General features: G+C 37.0%; 1 protein-coding gene across 2 annotated transcripts in view; it reads right to left on the bottom strand.

The window, feature by feature from the left end:
* The window catches only part of Dcn (decorin), a 40,082-nt gene that overhangs the window by 787 nt on the left and 16,567 nt on the right, over positions 1 to 22,728 (bottom strand). For both annotated transcript variants that reach the window (XM_021173997.2, XM_021174000.3), the window contains exons 4-7: positions 13,058 to 13,271; positions 11,965 to 12,078; positions 7,485 to 7,578; positions 3,586 to 3,724 (exon numbers count right to left, since the gene is read on the bottom strand). In XM_021173997.2, the coding sequence (XP_021029656.1) occupies positions 3,586 to 3,724; positions 7,485 to 7,578; positions 11,965 to 12,078; positions 13,058 to 13,271 (561 nt within the window). The remainder of the gene's footprint in view (positions 1 to 3,585; positions 3,725 to 7,484; positions 7,579 to 11,964; positions 12,079 to 13,057; positions 13,272 to 22,728) is intronic.

The following is a 22,728-nucleotide window of genomic DNA, read 5'->3' as shown; positions in this document are numbered from 1 at the left end:
AGACATAACAATTCCTCAAGCCAAATTTAATTTTGGGCCTTCATTTCAAAATTTGCTTTTCCTTCCTCCATATGCCCTGTCTCTGTATGTTGAACATCAGGCACTCTAGATGTTCAGGCTAGAGACATGACACTTCCACACCATCCAGTTCTACCACCTTATCTTCAAAGTGCACACATAATGCAGATCCCTTCACGTCTGCTCCCTGAACCCTGCCTAAGCCTCTGGAGCCTCATCGTCAACTATTCACATGGCTGCCAGCTCTTCCTACTTTCTCCTTTGCTTTTCAAAAACCCATTGTATCCTTTTCCATTCCAGAGGAAGTCTGAGACAAAAACAGTAAAAACGGCCATGCCAAAAAGTACATTGTGAAGAAGACAAACTAAAATGATTCCGAGAGAAATTTGGGGGAAGACAACCCTTTCTAAATCTGTGTAGTGGCAGGATGAATATGTAAGTTTATGTTGTCTCAGTCTCCGTCAGAGAAGCTTCTCTGTGCCGTAGATGGCATGAATATAGAGATCCAGAAATATAAATAATGAAATACAGAAAGTCACAAAGGGTCGCAGTGCAGAGAATCACACTATTTGAAGTGCTCTGGCATAAACACTATCTACATAGCACTCCACCCACTCCCAAGAAGGCTCAAGACACATTACAGAAGAGGGGGCGGAAAGATTATAAGAACCAGAGGTCTTGGCAGAATGAGGTAAAACAGGGTTTTCTGGACATCACAGGGTTGTGGCGCTAGTGAGTCACAGCAGCTATGGTTGCCTGCTCAGGATGGAGCCAGGGAAGTCTTCAACATGGAGGAGGGGGTACCTCACATGCTTCAACATAGCTATTAACAACGGATGGAAAGCCAACCTTACTTTTCTGTTTTTAAATTTACCTTACATTTTTTTTTCAGGCAATATATCTTGTTTACATTCTTTTCTCTCCCACAACTTTTAGATTCTAGTTTTCTATAAGGATATATAACCTCACTCCAACCAACAGTGGATGGTTCCCAGTAAATCTTCCTGTAGATATCAGCACAAATTGGACTCTGTGTTTTTCACACACACACACACACACACACACACACACACACACAGGAGAGACAGAGAGACAGAGAGACAGAGACAGAGAGACAGAGACAGAGAGACAGAGAGAGACAGAGAGAAAGACAGAGAGAGAGAGAAAGAGAGAGAGAGAGACAGAGAGAGTCAGAGCCCAAAGAGCATATGATGTTTAAGGGTTTGAGGACTGGGTTGAGACTTGGATACAAGGAAGTTAGAGGGAGGAGGGACAACATACAAATATAATATATTATAATACATTTAGGCAAAATAGTTTGTCTAATTGCATAAAATTCTTTTTTTGTTTTGTTTTTTTGTTTTTGTTTTTTTGGGGTTTTTTGTTTTTTTGTTTTTTTGTTTTTTTTTTTTTTGAGACAGGGTTTCTCTGTATAGCCCTGGCTGTCCTGGAACTCACTTTGTAGACCAGGCTGGCCTTGAACTCAGAAATCTGCCTGCCTCTGCCTCCCGAGTGCTGGGAATAAAATTCTTATAGGATTCAAAGTATATAATAAAAATAAAAATAAGTGTTTATAAGTTTTACAAAATAATCAAAAAAGAAGTAATACATATGAAATCATTAGGATCATGAAGGAAAGATGTAAATAGGATGCAGATTCTAAAAATTAGGGAAACAGAGCGCAGTGTGATTATTTTCGAATAAGTGTTACTATGGAAAAGATTTGCTTAAATAAAACAGACTTCAGAGCTTCACACTTCATTGTCTTCCTCCGTGACTGACAAGATAAAGTGTGTTACCACATGGAGCTTAGAGGCAAAATATATGAAATAAAATTGTATGAAGTGGCATCAAGATGGACAGTTGTTTTCTACTGTGTTTCCTTCTTTAATGTGCCTGGGGTAAAGCAATCCCATGGTCTCTGTAGCGTGTGCTAAGCTGATGAGAAAAAACACAAGTAAAAAAATGGTAAGAGTGGAACCAAAACACAAAACTAAACTCAATGGAAACCTTAACAGTTCAAAAGGATAACTAATTTTGTCAAGTCTTCTAAGTCATTCATTTAGAGAACCAACAGCAACAAATTCTATCCATCCACTAACACTGCTAAGCACTCCCAGTGAAAATAATCATCACACAAGAAAACATGTGAAGTGTTTTGATCACTTTCATGTCAAACGCTAATTAATCTCAGTTAATGTCAAATTTGTTATCAGTTGAACTTGGAAACTATGTCATAACTAAACCACAAAGAAAGGGAGATCCTTTGCTTTTAACATTACTGACAGCAGAACAAAAGATCAGCCTATCTTGTGTCACCAGCAACACATGGATATTATATTATTTTACCTATGAAATGGATCAAAATGTTGTTTCAGGGACACAGTGATTGAACTTAACAGCTATTTAAATGAAAAGAATGTCTTAATAATGTAATGTCACATGCCTTTAAATCCCAGAACTTGGGATGTAGGGGCAGGAGGATCTCTGTGCATTTGAGCTCCAGGAAAGCCAGAACTACAAAGTGAGATTTATCTCAAACAAATGATCAAAACTAAAAAAAATCAAAATAGAAAAAAAAAATCTTAACACACAAACGCACACACACATAAACACACACAAAACATCCCTGAAAATAATTGCGTAAACCCATTTAAAATACTGGGTTTTCATTTTGGTTTTATTTTTTTCTTAAGGGAGTAACTTGAATAAACAATTTTTCAATTTTAGTTTCTCAAAGTAGCACTGAATTCTGTTATTATACATAATTATTTTTGTCACTACTTAATAAGTACGACTTTTATTTGTAGATTTATGGACACAAAGACTATCAATCCAACAGACTACTGGTTCCAGTATTTCTATCTTTATCAAGCTATGTTATTTGATAACTTGAATAAAATTAACTCAGTGCATTGATTTTTCAGCCATGAATCTACTTTTAGCTTACAGTTAAACCTTGTTTATTTTGCATCACTGATCATACCGTCACTGGTCACTGCCTTTTACAACAGCTACTTATTTGTTACACTGATCGATGACCTCGGATCAGGCTAATCAATAAGAAATATCTATTTTAGCGGTGAGTTTTATAAATTATCCAAGGTGTGTTTATTTTAAAAATTAAAAAATTAAACATGTTTTCTGCAAAAGAATGTTTATGTGACAATATTTAAAGTTCCTTTCTATGCAATGGTTTGGGCGTTGTATCCTCCCAAGTTCATGTTTTAAAACTTTCAATAACCTGGGGTGCAGGATGGACCTATGGAAAGTGACCAGTCACAAAAGGGATTGCTGCCCTACAGGAAGGCACTTTTTACCATGTGACATCAAATGGTGATATCAGAAGCTCAGGATTTGGGTGAGGCTCTCACCAGAACCTAGCCATACCGTTACTCTGATCTCAGGCCATGAATGCTTTCCAAGCTCCCAGCTCATAGGATGTTGTTAAAGTAGAGAGAGCCATGAAGTGAATAACTTTCTGTCCAGAGTTCCCTTCCTCCCAGAATCACACTGGGAGGATTCCTTTCCAGATAATCCTCCTAAGAAGGAATTGATTTGCTTTACCTGGATATACTTATGCTGTGCCAGCCCAGCAGGCACCCTGAGGAGTTTGTTGTTGTCCAAGTGGAGTTCCCTCAGATGAGGAACGTTGGCCAGACTGCCATTCTCCATAACAGTGATGCTGTTGAAGCTCAATCCCAGTCTGCAGAGGAGAACAGAAATTGATGTGCACAGTAGTCAGGAATCCCTTCTTGTAGTCAGTACCTAATTGAGCAACTAATAACACATTTATTGGTTTTGCATCAACTGTTGCTGTCAGAGTGTTTCTCTTTCAACCTTTCTGAGACTAAGCAAAACCTTTGCTCCCTGTGTGTGCATGTGAGCACCTGTGTGTGTGCTCATAGGTGTGTGTGTGTGTGTGTGTGTGTGTGTGTGTGTGTGTGTACATGTTGAAGTGCAGGTCTGGTTGAGTGTGCATGGTATGGTAGATATATTGTGTGTGCATATGTTCAGGGGACTGAGTCAACATTGGATACACTCCTTCATGATTTTACACTTTAGGTTTTGAGACGATCTTTACTGAACCCTGAGCCCATTAATTTCTCAAAACTAGCCAGTCAGTAAGCTTTAGGGGTTTTCTTGTCTCTTTCTTCCAGAGTAAGTGCTGCCATGCCTAGGTTTTTACATAGGGAATCTGAATTCAGGCATAACTGCACAGCAATCACTTTGCCAACACAAACATCTCCACCATCCCACATCCCAAAGCCTATTCTTAACTCTCAGTAAATGCTCTACTGTTGCATCCTGAGAAGACGTTGTAAAATATAAAAGGTAGTGTTATGACTTGGCCACTTGGATACCTTTCCTTTGAAATAGCAATTTTCTTGTAGGTTATCCAGTCCTTTCATAGACTCAACATAGAATCTAACATATTAAAAAATAGCCACAAATTGATTTCTACATGTAATAAACATGCAGATTTACTTGGTAAAGGTCACAAAGAAATAAAATTCTCTTTAGTCATTTTGGAACTGAAGCAACTGCCCAATTATCATACACATTATTCATAGAAAATTAAGGAATAACATTCTAAAATATTAATAAACCTGCTTTCTAGAACAAGTAGTGGGATCTGTGTTGTATTAGATAAAACTTCTCCAGTGACCCTTTAATTGCACTCTGGAGCAGCATGGTGTGAGTTTTGCTCTCTCCCACTCAGATATCTGACTCATTTCTCTGTGTTACATAAGTTTAATTTGGTTGAGCTCATGGTTTGTATTTTTAAAATCAAAAGCATAATGAATGGGGATTCTGTGATATTAATGGGATTCCGAGCCAGAAGAAATTGGCTTGAAGGCAAGACTTGTCCATTAAACATTCTAGGGTTAAAATCACCCAAACCAGAGAGATGTTAATCCATAGGGTAGAGAGCAGGAGGCCACAGAGTAGTGAAAGAGATCAAACAGGTACAAAGAGACAGAATGTCTATCAAGCATCTTCACATAAAACAGAGTGGTCTGGAGATTGCAGAGCAGTTTGCCTACCCTTCAGGTAGGTCCAGGCTTGAGTCCTTTAGAATTTAAATATTGGCCTTACATAAGTAAAGCACCTTATATGGGGTCTTGCCTTTATTTTGAAATAATGTTTAAAAGGTGCAGATTTAGGGGCAAAGGTAGAATCACCAGTTATTTTCACTATTGATTATTAATTTGACATTTTGCTGAGAACGCTACATTTTCCCTTCCTCTTAGATGCTCATCTATTATTTATGGCCCTTCCTTTTCTACTTCAGAATTATGTCTCCTATACCCTGTGACATTCCAAGTCCTGTTTTTCAATTTAGCATTGGACTTTTTTTTTTAAATTATAGAACCCCAAATGACTTTTTCGAGATTAATGTTATTTTAAATTATTTATTCATATATTCAATCACCCAGCGTTTTTGAGGTTCTATATGCCTCCATGGATTAAAAGAAACAGTGACAAAACTTGAAAACCATGTCTACTATTGCCAAATACTTCACCTTATAAAGGACATGATGACACGCATGTATGTGCATGCCATTTATGTATGTATAAATGACTATATGGACATGTTTGTTTCTGGATCTCTGTGTATAACAATCATTTGTATTTTACTTCAGAAAAGGAATGAGTGGTATCTGAGTGTGGCCCTGATAATAAACTGAAACTTTGCCACGAAAAATATGTTCTTGTTTTCTTTTCACAGGTTTGGATTTTTTTTTTTAATTTTCAACACCAATATATTTGTTGTGTACAAACCACTGAATAATAAGAAACACAATGGTTTGATGGCTTAATGAAAAGTTTTTTTTTCCTAGATTTGATTATCAAAAAATATATTTGATAAACTCAACTATTTAGTAATTTGACCATACAGATACAGCAATTATACGGAATTTAAAACATATTCATCAAGAATCTGACTTTTTATTACCCTTTCCATAATTTTTTTTAAAGATTTATTTATTTATTTATTTTATATATAACACCACCATTGCTCTCTTTACACACACCAGAAGAGGGCATCAGACCCCATTACAGATGGTTGTGAGCCACCATGTGGTTGCTGGGAATTGAACTCAGGACCTCTGGAAGAGCAGTCAGTGCTCTTAACCGCTGAGCCATCTCTCCAGCCCCCCTTTCCATAATTTATTAGAACTTTAAGCTCCTGTTAACAAGCACATGCCATCGGTATGAGAGTTTGGAATGCCACAATCTATTTACTGCTTTTCATATGCGGCAAACTTCTTTTCTAAAGAAACATATATATTATGAATATTGCCATTCTTTGAACTTTAAAATATTCTCTTCTTATACTCCTGCTATTAATCATCATCATCATAATAACCTGAAAATAAGATCCTGATGGCAGATGTGTGTAACACGTAGTGCAACTCATCTGCCTCCTCTCGCCTGCAGCTAGGGGGAATTATTTAATAATGAAAATTAGGTGGTGTATGATGTAATACTAATGTGAAGATTTTTCTTTCAGAGACTCTGGTTAAATTTTTCTACATGGAACCTTTCTTATTATTTGTGGTACTGGGGGAGCAATTTGTAGCTATAATCACAACTGAATGTTTATATTTTCTCTTCATCATCTCCTGTGTCATTGGGGATTGCACACAGACTCAGGGAATGGTACCTTGTGTATTAACTTGGTTACTGATATTTCTCTAAGATAAAGAGATGTGCTTTGTGTATTCATTCATCGGCCATGTTGACTTTGCATAACGCTACGGCAGAAATATTTCCTCTAAGAATATCCAGCTATATGCTCGTCAAGGACAGAGTATTCCTTGAAGACTACTAAACAAGATCACCTTATTGGCCTACTTTTTCTTACATAATAATCAAGTTTTAAACACTGAGAGATTGAAACCAAGTTAGAAAGCAGACACATGGTGATATACAAAGTAAATATACAGTTAAGCAGGGCCACAGTTTTTTTCTTTCTTTTGTGAGACTGAAGTAAATGTGAAATGACATTTTCCTTTAAGCCATTAAGAGAATATGGGTTAGATAATTTTGTTGCAGCTATTCTCAAAGTAATATTTCAGTGCCCATATAATTCCTGTTTGAATACATTCTCAAACTTGGGTCAAACTGTTTACAGTCTTTCTTAGGTTTCTTTTTTATCACATTGAACTAGAATATATTAAATAGACATCTAAAACATGTTTTAACTGAGCACCTATATAAAAGAATTATAAGCCATACAATATTCACAAAATATTTAAAACGTGACAAATTTTGTTGTCTACAGTAATTATAATAGTTCATTGATTTTATCAAGAATTCATCCGATAAGCTGGAGTTTTACTTAAAAACAACAATAAAGTGTGATAGTTTTTAAAAATTGATAGAGCATTGTGTTTCTAAAGTTGAATAACACCCTTCCCTTGGCATCCTTTGATAGAAAGTGATGGATTTCTTACTTAGACAAATTAATCAGTCCTTTCAGGCTGGGTGCGTCAACCTTGGTGATCTTGTTGCCATCTAGATGCACTTCAGTGAGAGAAGTAGGCAGACCTGGAATAAGCAGAAAAAGATGCTGAAGTGGCCAACAAACATTATAAATACAGATTATACTCCAATGGGTACCCATGCTGTGAATTTCTAAATACCATTTCAAATAATTTTGGTCTTCATCTCTTTTCTTCTTTCTTTTTATAAAAACAATGCACACTTTAAAGTGATGTGATACTTTACTGTTTTTATCTCAGAGAGACATTGATAAGGTTAAGAACCGCCAGCATCATGTGATGGGTTTTTGTGCTTGCAACTGCAGAACCAAAGTCAGACATTGACCTTCATTGCTCTCTCCACCTGTGCCAGTGAGCTCACATTGCTGTTATTATATAAACAAAATCATGATGTAAAATCATGAAAGGAGGAAGCCGACACTGGAACTCTAGTGCAGGGATTATGCACCAGTGTATCAGTTAAGTCCATGTATAAATATACACAGATAATTTATTTACAAGATTAATTCAGAATGAGAACTCAGTGTATCGTGCTGGTGTTGGCCTGTGGACAGGATGCCTTTGTGAGAGCGTTTGATGCCTCTGCACCATGACTGTCCAGCAATAGCTAGAACTAACACTGACCTATTAAATCCAGACTGTTTCCTCCTGAGAGGGGGTCCAGATCTCTATAACCTGACATATGTAGAACACCTGGGCAAATAATTTAAGATTTAAAGGGCCCACTAAACTCTCAACAATACTTGATTAATGATTGTGATTTCTGAAGATTTAGTAATGTAAATAGTAAGCAATATTTGAATTTTTCATTTCTTCTTGCCTTCCAAAGGACCATGTGTATATATGGCTGTTAATAATGCAGAGTTCTAGCCGGGCGTGGTGGCGCACGCCTTTAATCCCAGCACTCGGGAGGCAGAGGCAGGCGGATTTCTGAGTTCGAGGCCAGCCTGGTCTACAAAGTGAGTTCCAGGACAGCCAGGGCTACACAGAGAAACCCTGTCTCGAAAAACCAAAAAAAAAAAAAAAAATAAAATAAAATAATGCAGAGTTCTGCTTTAATGAGCAGCAACAGCTACAAGAAAATAGTGAATTGATACCTACAGATCTAGTATGTGCCTGAAGGGAGGTTTTATTTAATTTATTTATAATTATTTAATAATTATTTAAGACACAGAATTGGGAAATAACAGATAACATTACTATAAAATTTTCACTACATCCACCAAATTATGTTCATAATTTTATTTATTGACATAATTTTTCTATGTTTCTTTTAAAGTTACCATATTTTTCAGGGAAGTTGTGTTTTTGAATAGCTTGTTCTATGAAAATAAATAAACAATAAATAAGCAAATAAGCAAATAAGCAAATAGATAAGTTGCTACTTGCCCTCTTTCTGGTATGTACCCAACATTAATCATGTCACTTTTCTCAATTAGGCTAATTTGTTTCAATGTGTGAAATAATAAAAAAATCAATTTCCTTTCTTGGTAAGGAAACAGACTTAAAGTTATAAATTTGTAAGCTTTAAACAGTGAGTGTACTCATTGAGGGAGGAGAGTATAGAATAGCATTCTCTAAGCCAGAGAGAATTAAATAATTGAATTTTGCTCATGAATAAATATTGGGAAAATACAACAAAGTTTGTAATAAGATGGTTCACCCACTGGCTTCTTCTGACAAAAATAGAAATTTAAAAGTTCTCTTATATAAGTGCAACAAGGATTCATTTAATAAAGCAAATTCAAGATCCGCTAGTCCTTCTCTAACTCAATGAAGTGTTGTTGTTGTTGTTGTTTAAAGCAGTGCTGCTAGAACACCAAGATGCAGTTCTTCTATTACTGTTTCCTGGCTACTAAATGCTTCTCTTATCTGGAACTCAGTTTCCCAAAAGTAAAGGCCTGGAAGAATTTTGACTATGGAAAAGAAAAAAAGTTTGCACTAATTCAGGGAAGTGAACGTTAAATGATCCTCACCATCATTTCCCCATAGTGACATGTAGCCAAGGAATCTGTTCTCTAGTGATGTGGGTTTTGTTTGTTTGTTTGTTTGTCTTACCTTGTCATTTTGGGAACAGAATAAAGAAGATCAGCTTGGTATAGGTATTTTACCTAAATAGTCCAAGCCTTACTTCTATTTATTAATCCACAGAGTAATGCTCAAATATACATGACATTAAAAAATTCCATCTGCAGTTGACTAAACTCATGTATCACAGATGTGAATATTTAATCTAAAGTCAAGGAACACCTATATGACTATGTTAAATCCCTTCCTGGACTGGTTAAACTCAAAACTACCATATTATAATCTCTGCTACACTGGCTTTGGATTTCCATGAGTTACGGGAGAAAATATAACCAGGCTCCTGGTGATGTGCAGGCGTAAGGTTCCCAACCTAGTAAGGACAAATGAAAGAATGACACCTATGCATAAGGAAAAGAACTTCAGTCAAATAGTTGATACTATAAACTCTGATGTACCTTATCAAAATCTCAGCCGCAGCAATTCGCATCTCCAAGTCCCTGCTATTTAGTTCAACTTTCTAAGCCCTGATTTTCTTATAAAACAGGGACAGTACTACTAAATAGGGACACTTAAATCCATAAAGTATATTTGACACATTATCTAGCATTTACGGGTGCTTGAAAAATTGTAGTGGTAAGTTTCATGTGATTAAGAGGAACTCAGTAAAAGCAAGCCGGGTGTGATGATAATTAGTTCCCAGAAGAGAGAGAACAATGAAAAGTAAAAGAAAACAGACACCACATGATGAAATTTGTCATGGTGAGACATTTTGGGGGATTGCAAATTCACTCAAAATTTGTGACTAATGTAAGTCACATGACAGCAGCAAGCTCTGGGAAATTTTCAACTGCTTCACTTCCAAAACTTTAAGATGTTATGAATATATTAGGTATAGCTCACAGTATACATAGATAGTAGATAGCATACATGGACAAACACTTCTCAGTGCATATATGCATAGGCCCCTCTGTATCTGAAGAATTGGTGCCCAAATCTGCTATGTTCAACTTTTTGTATAAATGATATGTTTGCATCAAACCTATGTACATGTATCTTTGTTTTCTAAATTATCTCAAATAATTATACATTTGAAACACACACAAAACCTTTTAAGTATTTTTGATCCAGAGTTAATTGAATATATGGGAATATATATTAATTTTTCCCTTTACTTCATATAAAAAGAGCATTAGTTGCATTTCAAAAATTAGATATTCAGAATAAGTATACATTTTAAGGTATGAATAAATATGTACTTACCTAGCTAGCTATCTTATTCATTAATCTATCATTGGTGCCTATCCCCTGGGCACCAAAAACATCCTCTGTATAAAAAGACTGTAGAGGTGGGAGTTTAAAGAAAGGTTTCTATGGTCTAATTACATTTAAGAGTTAATTTCTAAAAGCATAGTAAAAAAATCACCAATGTTTCATGCAGAGGAGAATTTGTATCTAGTCCCAGTTTTGGAACAAGGCACCTGTGCTTAGGAGGTCCCGGATGGGGGATAGGGAGGAATGTGGAGAGACTTTTGTGAGACTGTACTTTGAGGTAGGAGGAAAGTGACATTCAAGGTATGTTTTTAAAAATGTGGTTTTCATCTTTTATGGTTCACCAGGACAGGTTTCCACTTCCATGGGGCAGTAAAAGCAGGTTTGAAACTGACAAATTTGATCACTCTTAAATGGTCTGGCTCTGTTTGACAGAGAAACAGTATCTCCTACCCACTCACATGTCTCTAGTGTACATTGATTAAGCTTAAAACTTCAATACATTTTCAAATGAGAATAGGAGACATTATTAGTTCCCTACCTCTCTATAACCCACATGCTTTGCTACTTACTTTTGAGACCCTAACCCTAAGAATTTAAGAGTCCTTGAACTCTCAAATTCAAGTGACAACTTGAATCAAAGATTCTGGGGTCTACATTCTTTCTGATCACCAAGCTTAAGGAAGCAGTTAGATCTCCTTATTGAGATGCTGATGAATGGAAAGTTTTGCAGTGACAAGAATTCCCTACAGGATTGGAAAACTAAGGTCCCACTTGGCCCAAATTCAGAAATACTACCAGGAATATTATTTTCCTATTCTTTTTTTAAACATAATACTAATGCACTTTCTCTAACAGTTTTGTTTTTCTTTAGGAAATCACAAAGGCAGAATACAAATAGCCTGAATCTTAAGTTCCATCTTAGAACAGATTTTTGAGTGAGTCTATGTGTGCCTGCAGGGCCCAAGAGTCAACCAGTATCTAGAAACACAATGCCAGGAATTGAGAGTTCACTGGGGATAAGGTTTGCCACATGTGTCCCAATTTAAACCTCCACAATCATTTATTTAGAAACTATCTCAAAGCTATTTGGAGCTTGATTTTTCAAAACATTTTTTGTAGAATTTCCTGTCACCTTGAGGGATCGCAGTTATGTTGGTGTCTGAGATGCGAATGTATGAGAGACTCTTCAGTCCCTGGAAGGCTCCATTTTCAATCCCAGAGTTTTTCAGTGGGTTGCCGCCCAGTTCTACAAAGACAAAAGGGGCAAAGCTGTAAGAGGGAGTGTCCGATGTCTGCCTGCTTCAGTGAGGATTCTAGACAAACATTTTAGCTTCATAACTTCTTGATCGAGAAACCAGATGCTTTCAGAGAAGCATCAAAATACAATGAAGCTTTATCCCTACTGAAACACAGCCTGATGCTATAGGATAGACAATGGGCCCATCACCTCAACACTAGAGAACTTCTGACAGGAAGTTCACCATTCAAGGGCAGATTGAATCTCTTTCTATGCAATGAAGCCATGTATGGATTAGTTAATTAGCTAATCAAACAAATAATAACAAGTATAAAAAAACAAATCAATTTATTTATAAAAAATAAAAATAAACAGTCAAGGCACTATTTATAATTCTTCCAGAAATGCCAAGAAGGTGTTAATAAACAATACTTTATGCTAGAAATTTCTCAGGTAATTTTCAATGTTGCTAGAGAATTTAAAGCTATCATTTTGCAAAACAATTATAAATTTACATTAAATAATATTTCTTTGTCTCTCTGTTTCTCTGTGTTTCTCTCTCTCTCTCTCTCTCTCTCTCTCACACACACACACACACATACACACACACAAACACATACACACAGACAGCACCCAAAACTTTTACTTTTAGAAGGGAAATAATCTACAAATGTGTTGCATTCAGACCACAATAAAACTGCTATAAACAGGTTTTCCCAAATCTTTTATGAAGCACTGTCTATGCTATATCCTGCTCATCTGATCAGATATAGTCAGTCTTCCCTCCATGCTAGATCACAAGGTCAAAGAAGAAATAGTCTCACACAAGCACCTTGTCTCTTCTCTTTGGGCCCTGAGACTGATGGTCACACAGCCCTCTAACACACTGCACTCACTTGGACTCATCCCCTTCCTGCAGTTAAGGATTCCTTGAAATTTCATCATGTCCCCTTGGTCCCGAGCCTCAAGCTAATAATTAAGTCTGTACCTATGACAAGCACATTGTTCAGTCCATTGAAGTCGGATTTCCGCAGCTTGGTGATCTCATTCTCGTGTACACGAAGTTCCTGGAGAGTTCTGGGCATTTTTACAGGCAGTTCCTTTAGTAGGTTCTTAGACAGGTAAAGCCTTTCCAACTTCACTAGAGGTTTGAATGCCTCTGGACTGATCTTGCTGATCTTGTTGTTGACAAGGATCAAGGTCTGTGGAGATTGCAGAAAATAATATCTGAAATCCGAAGGCTTCCACACATATACACATGACATATATGTAGCCAATTTATTCCTTTTGTCAAAGAGGTAGGAAATTTTAGAAAAACAATCAGAAGACCGGAAAATATATAGAAATGTGCTTCTCTTGTGTGGATATGTGTGTACACAACAATATCAACCAACCAGACTACCCAGAGCTCCCAGGGACTAAACCACCAACCAAAGAGTACACATGGAAAGACTGATGTCTCTAGCCACATATGAAGCAGAGGATGGCCTTGTAGGGCATCAATGGGAGGAGAAGCTGTTGGTATCCTGTGAAGGCTCAATGCTCCAGCATAGAGGTGTGTGTGGAGGTGGGAGTAGGTCGGTGTATAGGAGAGCACTCTCATAGAAGCACGGGGAGGGGGATGGGAGGGAGTGTTCTGGAGGAGAAACCAAGAAAGGGCGTAACTTTTGAAATGTCAGTAAATAAAATATCCAATAAGGAACTAAAGAAACATATTTCAAATGTTTAAAAAAAAAAAACTATGTGATGCTAAAGAAATCATTGGATGACACCAGATTCTTAGATACCATCAATGCCAGTGATCTCATCTCCCCATCATCCTGTCTTCCTAAGGCTCAGTGTCAGTGTTTGGCAAAAGGGGGCCCGAGTCTGAGAATTTGAACGTAACTGGAGATAGTGACTGTACAGAGAGGGAGACTCTGCTGTCTTCCCACAATATGTGGCTTCAGGTAGACATGATGCTTTGGCCTCCTTTGTTCTAGTTTTTTTTTTTTCCTGCTGTGCTCTGTGTAGAAAGGGCTTGTCAGATCTATGAAACATTTCTCTTGACTTTCTAGAGCAGTGGTCCTCAACCTACCTCGTGCAGCGATCCTCTAACACAGTTTGTCATGTTGGAGTGACCCCCAACCATAAAAGTCTTTTTGTTGCTACTTAGTAACTCTAATTTTGGTACTGTTATGAATTGTAATGTAAAGATCTGACATGCAGAATATTTGACACATGACCGCTGGGAAGGGGTCATTCAATCCTAGAGGGGTCTTGACCCACAGGTTGAAACCTGAATGGTAAGCATAGTAAAGGAAAGATCCCATAATCAGAAAATGATCCCACTTGTGAGACAGGCTTTGCCAATTTGGAAGATGTGGTGAGTAAGTTTTGAGTACAGTTGAACTATTTGGGGCATTGGCCATGCGACAAAGAAGGCTCTTTTGAGACATTGAAGTTCTGTGGAACCATTTCAAAAAAGTCCATGGTGCAGAGGTCTGTAATGATTTCTGTAATGATGAAAATGTAGTAGTTCTGTGAATTTGGTACTAATGCTCTAAAAACTCAAGATTATTTCTTAGATAATAATGGAGCAAAACCAGCTTACCTTTGGACTCTTGAAGAGAAAACTTTGGACACTTCAGTTTTAATTAACTGTTTTAAACTAGCTGTGTGCCAATAATCATGAATGATTATTGTGTGTATGTGTGTGTGTGTGTGTGTGTGTGTGTGTGTCCAATGATTCAGATTATTTAAAGAAAAAGAAAACTTGATCCAAGACTATCCTTGACAGGCTTACTGAAACGTTAATTTTAAGTTTGTTTCTATAATGACTTGAGTCTTGTGCTTTCAGATATTAATTATTGAAACTGGTTGAGAAACAAAAATCTGATGACAAAATTTAGGAAAGATAATATAAAGATAACTATATATTTTTATTAAGTGTTCATAAAAATGAACTACTTCTGGTAGATAAACTTACAATGTAAAAAAATTAAAAATCATTTTAGAATTGACCTATAGTCAAAGAAATAAAGTCAATTTAGAATAAGCTCTTAGCCAACATCTTCATACATCGAAAGAAATGCAAGCATTTCCACTACAGTGAGAAACAAGACAAAGATATCTACTCTCTCCATACCTGTGAAACATAGAACTTGAAGTCTTAGCTAGAATAACAACAAAATGTAAGATCAAGGGGGTTGAAATAGAAAGGGAAGGACCTTTATGAGCAGAAGATAAGGTTTTAACAATAAAAACATCACCAAGAAACTGCTACACCTGATAAACACTTTCAGTAAAATAGCAGGGCTTACTTAACATTAACTCAAAAAAAAAAAAAGATCAATAGCCTCTCTATGAAGAAATGACAGACATACCAAGAAAGAAATCATGGAAACAGTACCTTTCAAAATATCATATATAGGACATTTGAAAGAAATTGGAGAAGATATCAGAAGATCTCTTATGCTCATGGATTAGTAAGATTTATGCTGTGAAATAGGCCTCCTACCCAAAGCAATCTACAGATTCAAAGCAATCCTCTCTCTTCTCATGAGAATAGTTCCATTTTCATGATCCTTCATAAAACTCACCTCAAAATGTGTCAAACGCCCCAACATAAGATCAGATACCCTGAATATGATAGGAGAATAATTAGAGAATAGGCTTGAAAACAAGACACAAGAAAAAACTTTCTGAATAGGACCCTAATTGGTCCTATCCAGGCATTAAGACTGACAATAATGGTACCTGATGAAACTAAACACTCTCTGAACAACAAAAGACACTATCATGTCAGGAAAATGGAAACCTGCAAAGGGGAAAAAAAAATCTTGTCAATTATACAATAGACAGAGCATCATTAATTAGGACATACAAAGAATTAAAAAAGAAAAAGAAAAAAGAACTGGCCAGGCATGGTAGCGCATGCCTTTAATCCCAGCACTCGGGAGGCAGAGGCAGGCAGATTTCTGAGTTTGAGGCCAGCCTGGTCTACAAAGTAAGTTCTAGGACAGCCAGGGCTATACAGAGAAACCCTGTCTCGAGGAAACAAAAACAAAAACAAAAACAAAAAACAAAAAACAAAAAACAAAAAACAAAAAACAAAAAACAAAAAAACTGAACATGAAAAAAAGCAAGTAACCCAATTATAATGGGGTATGGAGTGGCCATGGTGGTGCATGCTTTTAATTCCAGTACTTATGAGGCAAATACAAGCAGATCTCTAAGGCCAGCCTAGTCTACAGAGTGTGTTCCAGTACAGAAAGAGCTACAGAGAGTAATCTTGTCTCAAATAAACAAACACACAAAAAGTGGGGAACAGAACTAAAGAAAGAGTTCTCAAAAGCTGAAATGCAATGGTTGAGAAGAACTTGAAGAAATGTTCAGCATTCTTAGTCCTCAGGAAAATGCAAATGAAATCTTGAGATTTCATTTTACTCAAAGTCAGAAGGTCCAAGATTAATAAAACAAATGAGATCTCAGGATGGATAAGATGTGGGGGAAGGGGAAAAGTTGACACTTGTTGATGTGAGTGTGAACTACTAAATCCACTATGGAAACTGTTACAATCATCCCTCAAAAAAGCTGGCAACAGACCTACCACTAGATCCAACTATTATCACTTGTAGGCATATACCCAAAGGACTCTCCATTTTACTATGCAGATACTTGCTCAACTGTATTCATTTCTGCTCTATAACAGCCAGCCAGAAATTTGAAAAAGCCAAGCTACCAAGTTCATCTTCCAATAATCAAAGGACCAGATAAGGAAAACATGGTACACTTGCACAAAGGAATATTATTAAGCTGATCAAAAAGATTAAATTATTTGCAGGGAAGTAAATTAGATGGAACTAGAAACAATCACCATGTCTGAGGTAACAAAGATACCAAAAGACATATATGGGCTGGGTTTTTTGTTGTTGTTACGGATGTTATAAGTTAGAATTGAAGACAACAAATATCCCAATAAAAATAGGGTACAGAGATAAATAGAATTCTCAACAAAGGAATCTGGAATGGCTGAGAACCACTTAAAGAAATGTTCAAAGTCTTTACTTATCAAGGAAATGCAAATCAAAATGACTGAGATTCTATCACATACCTGTCAGAATGGCTAAGATAAAAAGCTACCTCAAGACGGGTGTGTTGGTTCACGCCTTTAATCCCAGCACTCAGGAGGCAGAGGCAGGCGGATTTCTGAGTTCGAGGTCAGCCTGGTCTACAAAGTGAGTTTCAGGACAGCCAGGGCTATACAGAGAAACCCTGTCTCAAAATAAAAACAAAAAACAAAACAAAACAAAAAAGCTATCTCAAGACACAGCTATACCACTCCTGGGCATATACCCAAATATACTCCACCATACCAAAAGGACATGTGTTCCAATATGTTTTTAGCAGTTTTATTCATAATATCCAGAAACAGGGGTCATCCCACATATTCCTCAACTGAAGAATGGATACAGAAAATATGGTACCTTTATACAATAGAATAAAATGTATCTATTAAAAATGAGGACAGCATAAAATTTGAAGGTAAATGAAGAGAATTTGAAAATATCCTGGGAGAGGTAACCCAAACCCAAAAGGATATGCATGGTATGTACTCACTGATAAGTGGATATTAGCCAAAAAAAAAAAAAAAAAAAAAAAAAGAGTACAGAATACCCATGATACAACCCACAGGCTCTAAGAATTTAAACAAGAAGAAAAACACAAGCAAGGATGCCTCAATCCCACTTAGAAGGGGGAAGAAAATAATCATGGGAGGCAGAGAGAGGGAGGGCTCTGTGTGAGAAAGGGAGAGGGAGGGGAAAAGTGGGAAGGGTCAGGTATGGTGGAGACAGGAGAGGTGGTGAAGACCTTCCTCTCCAGAGGGCCAGGAGAATAAATGGAATTATGCAGCTGCTGGGGGTTGGGGAGAGGAACCTCTAGCAAGTTCTAGAGATCTGGGATGTGGTACTTTTCCAGTACTTCATGTGAAAGTGCCCAACAGTGGGGATATGGAACCTGATGAGACAGTAGTTAGACAGGATCCCCAATGGAGGAATGGGAACATCAGCCCACCTACAAAATTTTGATCCCAAACTGGGTCTGTCTAAAAAGGAATGCAGGGACAAAGATGCAGCAGAGACTGAATGAATGACTGACCAAATGACCAGCCCAACTTGAGACCTATCCCACAGGCAGGCACGAATCCCTGACACTATTAGTGATGCTACCTTGTACTTACAGACAGAGAAGCCTAGCTTAGCTGCACTCTGAGAGGCTCTACCCAGCAGCTGACTGAGACAGATGCAGAAGCCCACTGTCAAATATTAGATGGAGGGCAGGGACCCCTAGAGATGAAGGGGAAGGACTTACGGCCCTGAAGGAGATGGTGACCTCACAGGAAGACCAACAGTGTCAAGTGACCTGGACCCATGGGAGCTCCCAGAGACTGAGCCAACAACTAAAGATCACACAGGAGCTGGTCCGAGGCTAAGGCACATATGTAACAGAGGGCTGCCTTGTCTGGCTTCAGTGAGGGAACATGTACCTAATCCTACAAAGACATGATGTCTGGGGAGCGTGGAGTTATCCTGGGGGGGGGTGCTACCCTCTTATAGGCTAAGGGTAGTGTTGATGGGAAAAGAGACTCAACATGGGGTAACTGTGAGGAGGTCAGAACTTGGGATATACCAGTAAATCAATAATAAAAAAGACTTTTTGTACAGCTGTATGGAAATCTAACATAGTAGAAGCATCCCAAAATGCATACAAGTAAAAAAAATAATTTAAATGGACTCACCATATAATATCGGAGAGAATGTTCCAACTAAATAATTATGTTACCAAGTAAGACTCTCTGTGTCAGGAATTATGTGGAATAATTGGCCTGCATTCACACCAAATATCCATCAGAGAATATTGTCAAGGTCATTGGTCAGCTTCCACAATGGGAAGTCCCTATTCCTGAAGATACCACTTACTATGTCATCAAACATGGAGGAAAAGTACTGGTGCCCAAATAGATGCTTTTCCTCTAATGACTAGCAGGCTATTGGAGGAGAATGCTATCATCAGTGTCACCAATTACAACCCTATGACCTACAACAAAGACCTGCCTAAAAGAGCTATTGATGCAACAGTCATATATATGATATGAGATTAGCCAGTCACATTTTAATTGTATTTAAGGTCCCTTCCATAAGATCGAATCCACACCTGTTACATTAACATCTCCAAGAACATGAGACTAGGGAACCTAGTCATGAACCTAGACAAAAATCTACTACTATTTTTCTGCTAAAATAAAATAGAAATAAATGAGACTTAATAATATATTGTTATACACAAAGACCAAACCACTGTGAAGCCTTATCCAGAGAAACGTCCCTTTGCACTAGATGGTGATTAACAGGGATACCAACAACGGAATAATATGTAGAGACTGAGAGATTTTGAAGCATTCAGCCCTAATTGGGATGTCTTTGGCAACCACAGCCCTCCCCAATACTCAGGGATCTATGTTTTAAAAAGGAGGAAAAATTGCAAGAGTCAGACGCAGTGAGTGACTCCAAGGAACAGCATCTTCTAGACACAGCAGAACTGGTAAACAAATGAACTGAAAGAGACTGTGATGGTACTCACAAGGGGTGCACACATTCAAACGAGACCAAAAAAAAAAAAGAAAAAAACAAACAAAAACAAAAACCATTTCTGAGAAATGGAGTGAAGAAAATCTCCCACTCTGACTAAGAAGCTATTTGCTATTGATACCTACAAAAGAAAGGGAAAATAATTTTTGTCCAATGGAGGGTCACTAGGTATAACAATTATATTCCAGACAGGCTCTATACCCATGAGTGCCTGGCAGCCACCACAAAACAGATTCCCTATCTTTTGTTTTATTTGGATTTTCTATCTTTTGTTTTATTTTGATACTGTTTGTCAGACTGCTTTCTTTCTATTTATGTATTTTATTATCTGATTGGTTTTGATTTTGGAGGAAGAGAGAGAGAGAGAGAGAGAGATCATGAAGTTGGGTGGATAGTGAAATGGGTAGTATCTGGGAGGAGTTGTAGAAGAGTAAAAAAAAAACATAATAATAAACTATCGAATATTTTTAATTGAAAGTTATTTTAAAGAAAAATATCAGTGATGTCTTAAGCCAGAAGAGCACAGAAAGGCAAATTGCCACATTCGTTGATACTAGAGATTGTAGAACCTTAATTTTGACATTGTTCAATGTATGGATTCCAGTTTAAAAGGCCTGGTTTACTCCGTTGAATGTTGAAATATGACTTTTAATACTGTATACATTTTTCCCAAAAGACCTTTATATAGGGCTTCTGCTGTCCCAAGTATTGTTCCAAGAGTCTTATTGGACTCCATCTCACAGCTATGCTCCTGAGTATAGGAGGTCAGCTTCTACACTCAAGTTCTGGCTCTTATGTGCTGTGTGAAATAGAAACCCATCTCTCTCTGCCTGAGTTCCTGTATCTATAGAGCAGGATAATAAAACAACAGCCAGAAGGATTAATTAACTTAAGGCCTCCTGGGATGGAAACCTACACACCTGTAATACTGTGAGTGCCACACAGATAATTTTTTAGTTTTCAGTGGCTGAAAACTTTTGTTGACTTTTATTTTAAAACCCCTTCCTTGCTATGTTTACAATGCCGCAATTTGAAAGTAGCATAAGAAACATGGCTTTATTATTATATAAAAGTTGTCCATACACATGCATCTATATGTACATATGGTCTATGTAAAGCTATTCAAGAAATAACCCACTGAGTTGTAAATGAAGATAAAAATTAGGGCATAAAGGACTTCTCCCTGCTTAGACCTTTCTATTTTAATCCTATCTAAACTTTTGTATCTTTCCTCCCTTGTCATCTCAACACAGTTTTCCTAACCAAAATTATAACGTCTTTTTGCATAATAACAAGGAAAGAAGGAATAGAGAATGAAAGACTGAGAGGTAAATAGCCATTTGGCATCCCTGCATGATCACAGGTTCTAATGAACTCTTCTCTTCTTCCGATGGATACTTTGAAGTAGAAACAGAGGCTCACCAAGATGAGGAATGCTTCACAAAACTTCCAGAAGGAAACTTACTTATAGAGAGAATGCCTGTCATCTGTGGCCGATTTAAGGAGAGCTTTGCAGAAACTGGATGTCTTTCTATGAGGACCTTTCAAACCCAGGCTCAGGACCTTTCAAATTCAGGCTCAGGACCTTTCAAACCCAGGCTCAGATTACCCTTATATGTCTAAAATTGTAACTTTCCTTCCCTAAAACGGGCAGATTTGGAATAAAATGTAGGCAAAGTAAGTTCATATTTTAAGCTGTATCAGTTCATTTAAATGGTACTCGTTCTTTAGTTTCACTTTTCTAAAATTGTTTTAGCAGCGACTTAGAGAGTCAGAGACAAATATTGCTGATTTTGCCATCAACTCTGCCACGAAGCTTTGATGAAAGCCATGAGCCCGGCTGGGTGTGGGACTCACAGGCATCCTAGGAGCAGTGCTGCAGAGCACTCCAAAAAGCACCTGGCTCGGGCTCAGGCCATTTCCTCATTCAGGCAGACTCAATAACTTTCACTCAGTCTTTGTGACATTTTATTCTCATTTTTTTTTACTGCCTTTCCTTTTCTCTTACACAGTGAACCCCCTTTCCATTTTTGCTTTTCAATACGCCACTAATCCTTTGAGTCTTAAAAAAAAAAAAAAACCCAAAACAAAAAAAAAAAACAAAAAAAAAACCCTACCTGTTAATTGAATATACACTGGCATTAGATTTTTCTCTCAACACTCACAACTTACGTATATGTTGTTTATGTTGGGACATACTGACAATTTGACCTTACCTTTTTCATATATACTACTACCTTATCTGACTGATACAGAGTTTTTTTTTAATGGTTGCAATGTTAATTTTAAGTCTTTCACATTATACATTAGTTAGCATCATCCATATAGAATCTATAGATTGAGAAAAACAGTTGATTTCTTGTACAAATCTAGTATACTGTCCATGGATATACATCACGACCATCTTCTCAGCTGTCAAGAAATTTACTACGAAATCTCATTTTGACTATATTAACTTTGTAATGTTTTCAGACCAGCCTATTCCATTTTGCATTTCATTATTGCTTTTATATCTACATTCCCTATTCTACTATGTAACAGCAGGCTGGTACATTTTATAGATGTATTTTATTATATATCTCTGATTTTAATATGCATTTCATCAATGAGCATAATAAATAACATGAATAAGTGCCCTAGGCCTCAGAATTATATTACTATGACATTCATCATTAAAATAAAATGTTTACGAACCATTATGACCACAGTTGGGGCCATATCACTAGAAGTTCTATTTTCTGTAAATTCTCTTTAAATTAGATTTTAATATGGAATACAAATGTGCTTCTCTGAAATTTCTCCCCACCAGAAGAATTGTGTTGTCTCACTGTTGAGAGAAGTGACTGTAGTCATTCTTTCTCATTGTGACTTTCAAATAAGATATGTCACTTTTCATTCAATGTAGGCATTGATATCTCTATTGATTATGTCAACCTACATGACACTCAGTTACTTTCTCCCATGATCATCCATCTCTGAATGTTCTTTAAGGCCATCTCAATGGGCTTTGTCAAGCATCATACTTAGT

Source organism: Mus caroli, unplaced genomic scaffold (genome assembly GCF_978045245.1).
Source record: "Mus caroli unplaced genomic scaffold, Mus_caroli_1 scaffold_9, whole genome shotgun sequence".
Classification (NCBI taxonomy): Eukaryota; Metazoa; Chordata; class Mammalia; order Rodentia; family Muridae; genus Mus; species Mus caroli.
Note: the sequence above shows the minus strand (reverse complement) of the source record. Positions and strands in the feature narration are given on the sequence as shown.